The sequence below is a fragment of the Aplysia californica genome, unplaced genomic scaffold (genome assembly GCF_000002075.1).
Source record: "Aplysia californica isolate F4 #8 unplaced genomic scaffold, AplCal3.0 scaffold00052, whole genome shotgun sequence".
Lineage (NCBI taxonomy): Eukaryota > Metazoa > Mollusca > Gastropoda > Aplysiida > Aplysiidae > Aplysia > Aplysia californica.
The window spans coordinates 1092866-1106806 of record NW_004797322.1 but is presented as its reverse complement, the minus strand read 5'-3'; the positions used below and the strand labels follow the sequence as shown (position 1 = coordinate 1106806).

The following is a 13941-nucleotide window of genomic DNA, read 5'->3' as shown; positions in this document are numbered from 1 at the left end:
TTCTTTTTCGAAAATCAGTCCATCCGGATCCGCCTTTACACCTGACCTTTCTGAAGAGACTCATGTCTCCAGAGTCGGTTTTTTTATCCCTCTCACCTAAGCGCCTTAAGAAGAGGGTTGATTGGTAGGCAACACTGTGTTACCCCTCCCCCCTCCCGAAATAATAGCACTCACCCTTTTCGTGGGTGGTTGGCGGGTGGTCTGGTGTGGTTTGCTCCTTCTTTCCTATCAAACATATATCGTCCTAATCACTTTCTTTTTTTGTGGATTTGTTTCTCTCTTGTAACACCTCTAATCTTCGGCACTTATAATATGACCTTATTGTGTTGCAAGTGCTGTAAAACTCTTACTAAACCAATCACCCTTTTCCTCGCTTGTCTTTTAGGATAGTGTTTCTGCCTGCTTTCATGAACTTTGGTATCAGTGCTGAGAGAGAGAGAGAGAGAGAGAGAGAGAGAGAGAGAGAGAGAGAGAGAGAGAGTGTACCATGCTATCTGTTTTTTGCTGTTAAAACGGTTGAAGTAAGCCATTGGTCGAGTAGTCTCCTGCTATACTGTGAAATTGATCATGTATAATTCTATTGGTTTTTTTTCTCTCCTTCTTTCTCAGATACCAAGCATACCTCATGAAACTGTTGGCAGTTAGCGAAGGGTCTCAGGCTCACTGTGCCACGATGTCAGTCTCATCCCCTCCCACCCCATCGCCTTCCCCGTCCTCCTCTGGCAAAGACCTGACCAACTTCCATCATCAGGGCGCAAGCAACATTGCTCAGCTCAGCAGCAGCAACAGCAACAACAAAAACACCTTGACGAACTGTGGTAGTAGTAGCAGTAGTAGTAGTAATCACCGCCAAAGTAACAATAATAACAGCAACGGCAGCAGCAGTAGCATTATCAAGAACGGCAGCAGCAGCAACAACAACAACAGCAGCAGAACCGACGTCACTATGAACGGAAACAGCATGACGAAGAGCAACGGCGCAGCGCGTCATCATCACCACCACCACCAACACAAACAACAACAACAACAACACAATAATTCGTCGCCCACCTCCAAACTGAACCGCTCGCTGATCATGAACCAATCGCCATCGTTGTCGTTGACGACACCAGGCGTGAGCCCAACTCCGACCGCGAATCCGGCGGAAAACGAAGAGGAAGGCGACCAGCTGGAGATCACCGAGCTGAGCCATCAGGGCCAGCTCCTGTGCGGCGTCAACAGCCTGCGCCGCCAAGGCCAGTTCTGTGACGTGACGCTGGTGGTGGAGGAGCGCGAGTACCCGCTGCACCGCGCCGTGCTGGCCGCCTCCAGCCCCTTCCTCTTCGACTTCCTCGCGTGCCTGGAGGAGACGCAGGAGCTGCAGCCCACGTACAAGCTCAAGGACGTCTCGCAGATCGGCTTCGAGTACCTGCTGGACTTTATGTACACGGGCAGGTCAGTTCGGACTTTATTTTTTATTTTTTATTTTTTATTTTTTTTGGGGAGGGGTTCTTTGTTCTGTTTTGGTTTCTTTTTTTTTGTTTCTGCTTTTGTTTTGTTTTGTTTTGTTTTGTTTTTTCTTGTTTTTGTTTACGTACTGACTATTGTCTTTGTTTTTGATTCTATTAATTGTTTGTTTTGTTTTTTGTTTACTCCAGATAAGTTCTGATCGAGTTTTGTTTTGGTTTTTGATTTTGTTTTTTGTGTTTTTGTTTCCTTTTGTTTTTTTTTGTTTTTAGTAGGAGTTTTATGGCTCTTGCAATGCAATCAGTTCATGTCACATGAATGTTGTAGATTAGAGGTGAATTGGTAGAGAGTAGTTTACAAAAAAAAGATGGATAGATAAGGACCACAGATGTTTTCGGGAAGGAGCTGCTAGCCACATCAGAGCACCCACAAACCACCCCCCACTCAGTTTTTAAAAAATAAGCCCAGTTTGCATTTTTACTTTTGAATAATATAAGTTGTTTAGACACTAATTTCCACCAAAACTGCAATAACAACATCAGATTTGTCACTAATAACTGCATAGGGCTTCTATAATACAATACAATGGCATTATTGTTAATCATATTCAATGAAGTACAATACAGGCAAATCCTGTTTTTTTTTTTTTTAATAACGTTGAACGTGAAAGAAAAAATAAAGTGTCTCTGGACTGCGTCTGCATGCATGTGTGTGTGTGTGTGTGTGTGTGTGTGTGTGTGTGTGTGTGTGTGTGTGTGTGTGTTTGAATGTGTGTGTATGTGTGTTTGTCTGTGTATGTGTGTCTGTGTGTATGTGTGTCTGTGTGTATGTGTGTGTGTGTATGTGTGTGTATTTGAATGCCTGTGTCTGTCTGTGTGTGTGTCTGTCTGTTTGTTTGTTTGTGTGTGCGCGCACGTGTGTGTGTGTGTGTGTGTGTGTGTGTGTGTGTGTGTGTGTGTGTGTGTGTGTATGTGTTTGTATGTGAGTGCCTGGCAGCTCTAAAAACGAATAAAAAGAAAAAAAATGACAAAAACAGTACATATAAAAAGAATGAATTAATGAGGCCGATAGCACAATGTTCTGAAGCTCGTCCGTTTGTTTTCCCAGCTGCTTTCGTTCGGGTGCCACCTGAGATGTCACTCGACTGGGTTTTTTTTTTCCACCGCAAGCTGTGTCTCTCCCATTTATTATTGTCCAGAGACTTGATCTCCCAGGATTTCTCGAATTCCTGGCGTTCTTCGTGCTCGTGGTTCATCGAGGGTCCTTTTTTTTTGTTTTTGGAGTTTTTTCTCGTTGTTTGTCGTAAGTCGTGTTCATGAGGTGATATTTTTGCACCACCTGTTGCCCATACATCCTGCTTTCTGCTCTGGTTCTTTTCATTTTTTGTGTAGGACATCGTCTCATAAACAGCTGCCTATCTGACCCCGAGGAAGCACTTTAATACCCAGGACACACCTTTCCCCTCCTCCAATCTAGCTCTCAGCTAAAAAAAAAAAAAAAGAAGCCCCCCCCCGTTTCACCCCCCCCCCCCACACACGCACCTTTTTGGCCCTCGAAAGGGGTCCGCTTAATTAAAAAGAAATCATTTTCATCTCATATGCGTCTAGGAGGGCGTGGTATATTATAGGTGGTTGTTGAATAATGCTCTATTGTCTCTCCTTTTCTATGAGTTTCAAATCAGACATCTATCGTCCTTAGCTCTCCTACTTCTTTACTTTCTATGTCACCTTCTAGTTAAACGTACCTCTCATCTTCGCCATTTACATGACCTGTTTGTGTTGCAAGTGTCGTAAAACCCTAACTAAAGTGTCTTGTACAAAATCTAAAAACAGAATGAAAAATTTATATTAAGAATAAAATAATTATATTGCATTTTATTATCCTCCCGTCATTTCTGCAGATCGGACCCCCCCCCCCCCCCCACACACACACACATTCTCACGATCCGCCCCATTCTCTGTCACATTCTTGAAGTGTTCATTTTTCTGGGGGGGAAAAAAATATCGCCATTTCCAGCTCTCCAGCATCGATCATATTGTCACCAGTGAAGTCAGCAGGACTGAGTTTCTCTATACCGCAATATTTATAATAGGCTTAATTATTCTGAGCGTTCTCCAGACACGTAGGCCACCTTTGTACTGCCAGTCCCACGCCCCGATTTGATTAGTGCCATGCCTATCTTTTCGATTTTTTAGAGGTTTCTTGCTGGCGCAGAGTTTTGTTGTTGTTGCTGCTTTGGTTGTTCGTATTGTTGTTATTTTATTTTTTACATACTTTAGGTAGATCATTTGTCATATGTTGGGTGTGCGTTGATGGTGGGTTCTTCATATTGTCAATTTTGACATCATCTTGGTAGAACATTGAACAATTTTGTTGACATTGGTACAAAGATGACTGAGTTGCTGACCTTTGAATGGGTCCTATCTTTTTACAACCTGTATTATGTGATTCATAATTCATGGACACACACACACACACACACACACACACACACACACACACACACACACACACACACACACATACACACACGCACACACACTGACACACACACACACACACACACCGACACACTGACACACACACACACACACACACACATACACACATACACACACACACACACAGAGTGGAACCTGCTCTAATGGCCACCTGTATAAGACAATCACTTCCCATTGTCTTCTTTATGTATTTTTTAACATTTTAGTGACGTTGTGTATGACGGTCACTTGCCTAAGATAAGCACCCTTTTTCTCCGTAACAACGGATAGCCGGATCGCTATTTGCCATTTTAGGTTATTTCGACTGTTGGCTACATACTGCATGTACATTTTCCCCTGCATTGTTTTGACAATTACCTTGTTTGTTTTGTTCCAGACTGCTTGTCCCTGTGACAGACGTCCCTGTGGTATACACCACGGCTCTGCTTCTCAAAATGGAGTCTGCCATTCGGGCTTGTGCTGGTTTTCTGGCGAAACACCTGACTGCAGCTAACTGTCTAGGTATCCGCCGAATTTCTGCTTGACTCGTTAGGGGTGTGGGTGATCGGAGGGGTGACCAGCTACATGATGTATCAGGAACCCCCACGATCCGCCCCATTTTTTGTCTCTTGTTGCTTTTGTTGCCTGTGTCTTGTTCGTTTTGTGGTCTGTGTTGCTGTTACATGTATTTGTAGTAATGTTATGATGGCACCATACGTTGTGCAAGGTCAGCTTTGCCATCAGAACTGAGTATGCAATATTTCAAGTTCTGTCATTCTCTTACGGATAAAGGATGAAATTGATAATGCTGGAGCGCTAAGAGAATAAACGTAGTGTATCTCCTACTTCATTGGCCACTTCTCAGCAGTCTTTGACTATTTGAGAACACTGTTCAGTGGCATACAAAGTATTTTTCATTTTCAAAGCGGAGTGAAGCTACATCGGTAGTATTCTCAATTGTCAAAAGATGCACATTGATGTGTATATAGTCACTGATGGCAAACGTTGAGGGCCACAATGCAGCATATTGATTGTTTTGTTATTTGGTTTGTGTTGTGAAATGTTTAAAGATGAAAAGAAATGAAAAAAAAAAGCAATAGTTGATGGGAAAGATGAAACTGAAGAACTCACCAGCTCCTCCCTTCTGAATATCCAAAACAGCAGATGAGGAGTAGAGAAGGAGAAAAGATGGAGTCTTGAAGATTGAAAGAAAGCCCCTAGGCTAGAAGGACTATATAAGGTGCGGAGTCCCTCCCACCACCCCCTTGATCCAGGTGAGACACCGATGACCACACCATTCTTGTTTCATTTGTTTTTTGTACTGGATGCCTGCACAAAATAATTTCCATTGTTCTCTTTTGTTTTCAACTGTCAGTGTTTCGCACAGTCATGTCAACGGGGCTTGCAACAGTTATAATATTTATATATATATATCAAGTTTCAGAGGTATCAAAAGCCGAGGCTACTGCAGACACATCGCTACTGTAAAATTACAAAATTCTAATCAACATTTTTGACCGTTTTAAGCTACTATGACCATGATGTCAGGAATGAAATGCTGCTCTATGAAAATTATACGATTACTCAGATTCGTTATCAAGATATTCAAAGAATTGCATGAAAAAAAATTTGAGATGTTGTGAAACTCGAAATTTTTAATGTCAAATTTCTCAAAACTAGACTAGGTGCTGAGCAGATAGGACTTTGTAATTCTATGGTAGCGACGTGTAATGTGTATGCTGAGGGAGCAAAAGAAGGAGAAAAGTAGAAGGGCAGATCTCACTCAATCACTCAACAGGTTGCCATGGTTTTTTTTCCTGCCTTTTCGGCATATTGTGCAGATTTTTATTTTGAGTTCATATAAGTTTTCGCTGTCACTGAAAATGTTTATGCTCCTACAACGCATTTTTTGCAGAGCAAAGAGAAAGTTTATAAAGCAAGTATATAAGAAAAGAAATTTTGTCTCTGTCTCTACAGTTGCATACCCAAGGTACTCATTTGTTTCTGCACACTTGTTATCTTTCTTCCCTTTTAATTTGCTGAAGAATAATTATATTATATTAGTCTGGTTTTAAATCCTTTTTTTCAGAAATGTGAATGCTTTTTTTGTCTTAATATATATATATATATCTATTTAGCATTGCCTTTTTACTTTTTTTGTGTTACTCAAAGTTAAGGGCTTAGTCATAAGCTTTTTGTGCGTTGAAAAGAGAAGCTAACACCCCTTGTGACTGAGGACAAATTTGAACCATACAGAATCAGGTATGTCAGAACTTTTGAGATGTTTCGATGTCCTTCGTTATGTGAATAAAGTTCCACAGGGACAGAATGCAGGTGTTTAAAATATACCCAGACAGTCTGATTGTTTCCTCTTCTACATCATTTCTTTGCAATTAAAACTGTCTTTTTCTCTTTTGCCTATTACAGGTTTGTATTCTAAAATCCTCATGCTTCTCGTGTCAGAAGTAGGAACTATTCAATGCCTTGGAGGGGATTTCAATAACTTGTTTTTTTTAGCTGTATTTGTGTCGAACTCTTTGTCAGATGGCCTCTTGATGTATTTACGGCAGGGTGAGGTGAAACCTTTTTTTGTATAGACATAAAATTTTGTCTTTGCTTTTTCAAGATATTGTTGTGGCAGCTTCTTTTATGGACCAGGCTGTCATTTTTTAAACTTTCCTCATTTAGAGGCAAATGTCTGTACTCTTACTTTATTCCATAATGCATCACAAGTTGTCCTGATTTACATTCTCATCCAGACCAACAGGATGTAATTCGGAATAGTGAATAGTGTACTCATCATTTTATTTATTTCAGGCTGAAGACATCTGGGCTTTATCGAAATGAATGTCTTTGTTCTAATTCTTTGCAAACTGTTGTTCATTTATTTGCTTTTTCTCAGCACTTTTTAACCCACATTGTTTATTGCATGCTGTAAATCCCCTACACAGAGACTTAATTTCTAATATGGAAACAGATTTGTTTCTATTGTCAGAGAAAGTGTGTGGTTTAGTTACTTGTGTCACAACATGGTGGAATCAGGTGCTTGTCAGTTTTTGAGCATTTGGAATTATTGAATTGATATCATCGTAAAGTTAAAGCATGTTCATATGTCTTGCTTTTGATAAAGAAATACCTATCTATCATGAAAAGAAGGTGAGATATTTGCAATTGAAGGAGGTTCGGGTTGCCTGATGACAGAGGTAAAATTAGTATGGAAATAGCTGTCAAAGTCTGGTTATTTTCAAAAACCTTGAAAACTGCAAATTTACATTCTTGGTGCATTTGATTGGCTTTTTTTGTGTGTAAAATCCATACAGCAGTATGTTTTTAATGGATATTAAAGGTGCGTTTAAGCCAGACATTTTTTTTTTAAGTTTGAAAAGTTGAAAAGTGTTAATTTCTTTGATTTCATTATTTTGACAAGTGCCGGATTTCACCATGATACCACACCAATGAAAGTGGAATGGACTGAGCTCGGAGAAATGATCATCGAACCAGTGTGCTGACATTGACAGGGCTTTATGGAAATCACTGAAAATCTTGAATTGTATGTTGTCTTATACTTATAGCTTGTTTCTCTTTTCTTCTCTCCATCCAACAGGTATTCGTCGCCTCCTGAAAGACAAAGAGATGAAAGAAGCAGTGGATGAGTATATCAGGTGTAACCTGGCAGACATTATGAGCAGCAGATCTTTCTTTGGACTCACTGATCTGCAGGTGGAGGTTGTTGGTAGGTCTTCTTTCTACTCCATGTTGAAAGTAAGATGATTCTTTTTACCGATTTCTACTTTGATAGCGAGAAAATTCTATTTTCAGGTAGAGGTTGTTGGTACAACTTCTTTTTTACTTTGTGTTTGATAGCAAGAAAACCTATCGGCAGGTTTGTACTATGTGTTAGGTAGTGAAATGATTCTATCTGTAGGTTTCTACTTTGTGTTTTATAGGGACATTATTCTATCTGCAGATTTCCACTTTGTGTTTTATAGTGAGACAATTCTATCCGCAGATTTCAAATATATGTTTTTTAGTGAGAAAATTCTACCTGCAGGTTTCTGTTTTTTGTTTGATAGGAAAACAGTTGTGACTGCGAAGCTCTCCTGTCGACTGATGGACATACTTTTATTTACTTATTAAAACACCAAAGAAAAAATGATACCATCTATAGCAAAAACAACTATGACTGCAAAAAGAAAACTTTGAAATGAAGAATACATTTTAGTAGCATGTGAGGGAAAGAAACACCACTAAGTATTTAATCTGTGCTTAAAATGACGTGGACAGAAAAATTGCAAAATAGTCAGTAGGAAAGAATGAAAATAAATATTATGATGAAGGTTTTGAATATGAACAGCTTACTTTGTGTGAGAAGAGTGATGATAAAGATGGTTATGAAAATAATGTTCTTGATGAATCTGGAAAGATTGAATATTGGATAACTTCATAAATAAATACTTGACATTTCCAAAATAGAAAAATTCCGGTCTCCGTTTTTTTTTTACTGCGTTGCAGCAATGATATGAAAGATGATGGTGAAGATAAGAGGTGATTTATTATGAGGCTGTTGATCTCTTTCTCTGTCAGGTCTGGATGAGAACATCAAGGATGAGACGATGGAGAGGCGTCTGTTCTCTCTCGTTTTGGACTGGGCCAAGAATAATCTGAACGATCTGAAGCCCAAGATGGAAAGACTCACAGAGAAGGTGAGCATTCTCTTGTCACAAATTTTTCCTGGATCAATGTGTTTGATAGTTTGCAAAGAACATCATCAGTGAAATGTTCAATTGCACTAAACTGAAAATGCTAAATATTTCAGGAGAGAAGAAAAACAACTGTTTCATTCTTTGTGCCATAATTATGTCTTTTTCCTCAATTTTTTTCAACATTTAGAATTTCATTATATATGGCAGCAAAATATTTTTTGAGCACCTGCAACCGAAGTCACAATTACAGAAACTGCTAAATAAAAAAAAGATTCAAAATTTTGGACTCAGTACATTTTTACAGCTGGGCGACGAAATGAGAATGTTATATCAGGAAGAACAGTGTTCCTGGAGTTGATTCACTGTTTTGTTAACCCTTTGATTTTTGTCCAAGCACCCAGTTTTTTCTTCAAGTTTTGCAGCTTAACTTTTTCTTCCATTCGGTGCTGGGCTCGCGCTCATTTAATATTTTAGCGTATTGCATAAGCCAGTTGCTTAAGAGAAATTGAATAAATTCAGCCTTCAGAAAAAAAATTTGCTTTCAAGTCTAATTAAGAGAAACTGTATGACATACAAATGATTTTTAATATGTATATATTGTGTTGTACTAGGTAAATGTACTGTACCTGGAGTCGGACAACACACTACGGGACTGTGCTGACGTTGAGGACACCGTCTTGAGTAGTGACGATGACATGGTGCAAGACTACAAGATAATGGCTCGGAGAAGGGTGAGGCATTGGGCTTTTCTTGTATATCTGAGGCTTAATATAGGGAGCCTTTGGAAAGAGCACTGAGATATTGCATGAAGCAGACTCAGACTTTGATGGAGATAAATGACTTTGAAAGCTTTAAGATGTTTTGTTCTAGTCTCCAGTTTCCACCTTGTTGTTTGTTTGTACATGAGAGAAAAGATGGGGGTGGTGCACACTTCCTTTTCTAGTTGATAAAGTGATTGGTCCTCAGTTGTAGCATTGTGGGTGCCATACCTGGCTTGGCTGGGTAAGGTGTTGTAACTACTGGCAAGGTATTCTACCAGCTGACATGACTCATTTGCTCACCCAGCTGCCAGTGAGTACTTGGTAGGCAATGTGTACAGACATATGAGGATGACAATGCTCGAGTGCTTTGCCAGCTGTTAAACTCTGTTTATCTCTCCCCCGTCCCTCCTCCATCTCTCCTCTGTCCCTCCTCCTCCATCTCTCCTCCATTCCTCCCCATCTCCCGCCCCCTCCACCTCACCTTGGTGGATTGTATACCCTGGGGCTCCTCGTGTTATTTCGACAAACCAGTCACAGTAACTTACCCTCGCGTAGTTCCGTTAGAATGTTCCAATTTTTAACATTTTAAACAGTATACTTTTCAACAGATGATTGACCTGAAATTTCTTATTTTATTGCTTTAACTCCTTTGAATATGACAAGGCTTATTCCCTTCTTGAGAATAGGAGAGAGAGAGAGAGAGAGAGAGAGAGAGAGAGAGAGAGAGGGAGAGAGAGAAAGGGAGAGAGAGAGAAAGAGAGAGAGAAAAAGAGAGATGATGAATAATTCTGTTTAGCACAACAGGTTATAAATGGTAATAACACCCCATCACGCATTCATTTACTATGCGAAAGCCCCATTACCATTTATTGTAGTCATTGTGTCAATGACAGCTGGGATGTGACAGCTGGTGTTGAGCAGGCAGTAGAAACTGATGTCAGATGTCAGCATTACAATTTCACAGCCAGTGAAAAGCTAAATTGTCACTTTTTGCACGTTATGGGGAAACTGCAATAGGTATTCGGATAATCCAGGCTCCCAATATTTTTCCTGATGAATGTTGTTGCAGTTGAAAGTCAACGTGAATTGATTTAAATTTAGTTACACTTGAGCAGTATTGATTTTCTTTCATAATGAGGGGAAATGAAAACTAAACATAAATGCCTTCCTTTTGAGTTGGTATTGAAAGGGGTGAAGAAATATCATAACCCTGTGAAAGTTTTTAAAGAGTTTTATAGAAGCAGTTTCTTAAAATGTTTGAATTATCATGAAAACAAAAAGGTAAAAAGTCTTTTTCTCCTGTCCTCAGAGTAAAACCAATTCCAAAGGTGGCAGTCAGCGCTGTGCCCCCAGTGGTAACGGACCTCAGCCATTTCATAAATTCAGTCTGAACCCAGAGGAAGCTCTGTCGGTGGCTGAGAGAGAGTGGTCTATCGTTGCCACTTGCAGGACGAATGGTATGTGTCTCAGCGTTTTTTTGTTAAGGAGAGAATCACTTGTTCGTCTTAGTCTCTGCCAGATTCATGGATTGTTGGCACATGCATGACCTATATTGAGTTCTTTTGATAGAACTTGTGGCATCTTGGAAGAGATTTTTCTCAATAATTGAGGAGTTTATTCTGTATGACTCCCATGAAATATATTACTCTGTCTCATGTTACATCAGTTTGAACTTTAGAGCTTTGGACCTACTCTGTTTGTCTTCTGTGAAGTAATTCCCTCTATCTCATGGCATATTTCTCAAACTGCTGAAAGATGAGCACCTGATTTCACGATGATGCCACATTATGTGAGGTAGCTTGGTGAATCAGACGCTTGTCAAAATAATGTAATCAAGAAAACCGGCATTTTTCTGGCAGTGGGACTATTTTTTTCTAATTTTCTTTTTTGGCTCAACACCATCTTTCTATGTCCATTTAGGAACACCTTTTTGTGTGTGTTTTACACAAAAGCATTGATCAAAGGGCCCTAAAAATGTAAATTTGCAGTTTCCAAGAGCATTCAAGCTTTGGAAGTCGCCAGCCTTTGACTGCCATTTTCTAGCTAATTTTACTTTGACCCAAAGTGACCCCTACCTCCTTCAATCGCGAATATCTTGACTTTTATTTAAGGTAGATTGGTATTTTAATCGCCAAATGCAACACAAAGGAACAAGCTTTATGATGATACCAATAACTCCATATGCCCAAAAAATAACAAATGCTTGATTCCACCATGTCGTGACACATATGGTACTTACTGTATTCAAGATTTTGAGCTTTTGACTCAGCACTGCCTTGATGATGATGATGATCTTAGCCCAATCTATTAGACAAAGAGGTCTGTCATTAGTTAAGGTAATGAAAGGTTTTCACTTTTCTTCCTCCTTTCATATTTGACTTTTTTTTTTTTTTTTCCTTTTTTATGATAAACTGGTATTGGATACTGGCCATTGTTTACAAAAACTTAACAAGGAAATAAAAAAAATAATGATCTTACCCTTTTTTCATAAGCATAAGGATAGTAAGCAGCCTTGATTACTATGTACATAACAGCCCCTCCATTTAAAGTCAAACCTGGTGTGTTTCAGAAAATGCCTACCTGGCCATCGCCCTCCTGGATGGACATCTCATGGCTATCTCGGTCCACGTACGTCCACCAGTACCCGCCCACAATGACTCGAACGGTTCTGGTTCTGGCTCAGGGCCCAACTCCCCGCCTCTGTCTTGCAACGGCATCAGTTCGGCTAACGGACTGCTGTCCAGCCCTGTAATCCGCAAGGCATCCATCAACCCGCTGGAGGGAATGAGCATGGCCCGTTGTGCCATGGGAGCTGTGGCTCTGGGAGATCAGCTCATCGTGTGTGGTGAGAGATTTTGATGTCTTCTCTGTGAGAAAAGAAAGTTGTTGAGTTTTGTTCTGGGTCTTGCCATGATTTAAGTTGGAGTGTAGTGTAGTGGAGTCTGCTCTAATGATCACCTGCTCTAGACAGTCATCTGTACAAATGACCACTTCCAGCTTTCCCCTTGCACTGTTTCTATATTATAATGACACTGAAATATACACCCATCTGTTTAAGACCACTACTTTTTCACTCGACAATGGGTGGATGTCTTGGACTATTTCGACTGTGTTTAGAAATGTAAATCTTTGAATACAGTGAAGATAAATGAAAACAAAGAGTCAATTTATAGTTTTAGTAAGTGTTTTCTGGCACTTTCTACTCACTAATTTTGTTCCAGCTCAACTGAGAGGAAAGCTACGTAAACTGATAAATTGATCCTAACTTCTATGAAGCCCCTTTTGGGATCTGAATTAGTGTCATCTCTATCAATGTCTAGTGTAGTTTTTTAAAATATAAGAACAGATAACAGAAAATAAAAGCTCATTTTAATTCAGTGCAGTGTGGCTACACTATGCAAAGGAAAAGAAAGACCCCCTAGTTCATTCAGCCTGGAGAGATACAAAAACATTCCTGTTGAAATTTTGTAACAAGTTACTCACAACTAGCTTGAGCAAATTTGGATGATTTTAATTAATGCAGTGGATCCAAGCATACTTTGAGCTTGCACTAATATAGTGCTTTCCTTATGTGCACTGAAAGCTCACCTCCACATGCATTTTATGTAAATTGGTTATGTGAATTAGTCAGGGGGTCGAGTGCTCAAAGGGTAATTTTTCTTATAATTGGTGTCCTCCTCACAGGTGGTTATGACAGAGGAGAGTGTCTGTCCAGCGTGGAGGCTTTCTCTGTGACGGACAACAACTGGACCTCTCTGTCGGACATGAACGTGTCACGAGGTCGCGTGAGTGCGGCTGAGTTGGACGGCTACATCTACGTGTGTGGAGGCTCGGACGGATGGAAAGAACTCTCATGTGTGGACAGGTACGACCCTGTGGCAAAGAAGTGGAAGTTTGTGGCCAGTATGCTGAAGGAGCGATCGTCCCATGGTGAGTGGACACAAATTGTTTATTTCTTTGTTCCTTTATGTCCCTTGACTTGTCATCTGTGGGTGCACTTCGAGGTTAAATAAAGGGCCAGTGATCAGTCTTTGGGCCTAGGTTGAGTTTTATTATTTAGTGCTATGTTTTTTAAAATTTGTAGCCACCCGACCCTTACACATACAAAGGGAAATATTCTGATGTTATTGTGGGCTACTAATAATCATGAAAAGCGCATTTATCTTTGTGAATTATGGAAATAGACTATACATATGCCATGTGTTATCATGTGTTGTTATCAAGTCCAAAGTCCAATTTCTTCATGGTATTAGATCAGTGGGCAAAACTAATTTTGTTTGGTTGCGCTATGTCTATCTTTTGGTTTTACCAAAACCAAAATATTCTGGCAGTCATAAAAGCACATGGTTACAAAGTGGGAAATGAGAACGAGTCTTGGTATTTCATCCGAGCCACTTTTAAGTGCACGTTGCTGACCTTTTTCAAATGGCAATATCTCACAGACTGTCAATTTTTTTCGAATTCTGTAAACAGTAGTAGTCCATGTAATGACTAAACACATTGTGTGTGAAATATTAGGGTGATTGAAGTTGATTTAGTATATTTTTTTCC

General features: G+C 39.8%; 1 protein-coding gene across 2 annotated transcripts in view; it reads left to right on the top strand.

Moving 5' to 3' along the window:
• The window catches only part of LOC101863084 (influenza virus NS1A-binding protein homolog A), a 64870-nt gene that overhangs the window by 43748 nt on the left and 7181 nt on the right, over positions 1–13941 (top strand). For both annotated transcript variants that reach the window (XM_035968340.1, XM_005092758.3), the window contains exons 2-9: positions 610–1434; positions 4324–4448; positions 7531–7659; positions 8511–8629; positions 9241–9360; positions 10700–10847; positions 11960–12235; positions 13075–13320. In XM_035968340.1, coding sequence (XP_035824233.1) covers positions 626–1434; positions 4324–4448; positions 7531–7659; positions 8511–8629; positions 9241–9360; positions 10700–10847; positions 11960–12235; positions 13075–13320 — 1972 coding nt within the window. In that variant the 5' untranslated portion in view covers positions 610–625. The remainder of the gene's footprint in view (positions 1–609; positions 1435–4323; positions 4449–7530; positions 7660–8510; positions 8630–9240; positions 9361–10699; positions 10848–11959; positions 12236–13074; positions 13321–13941) is intronic.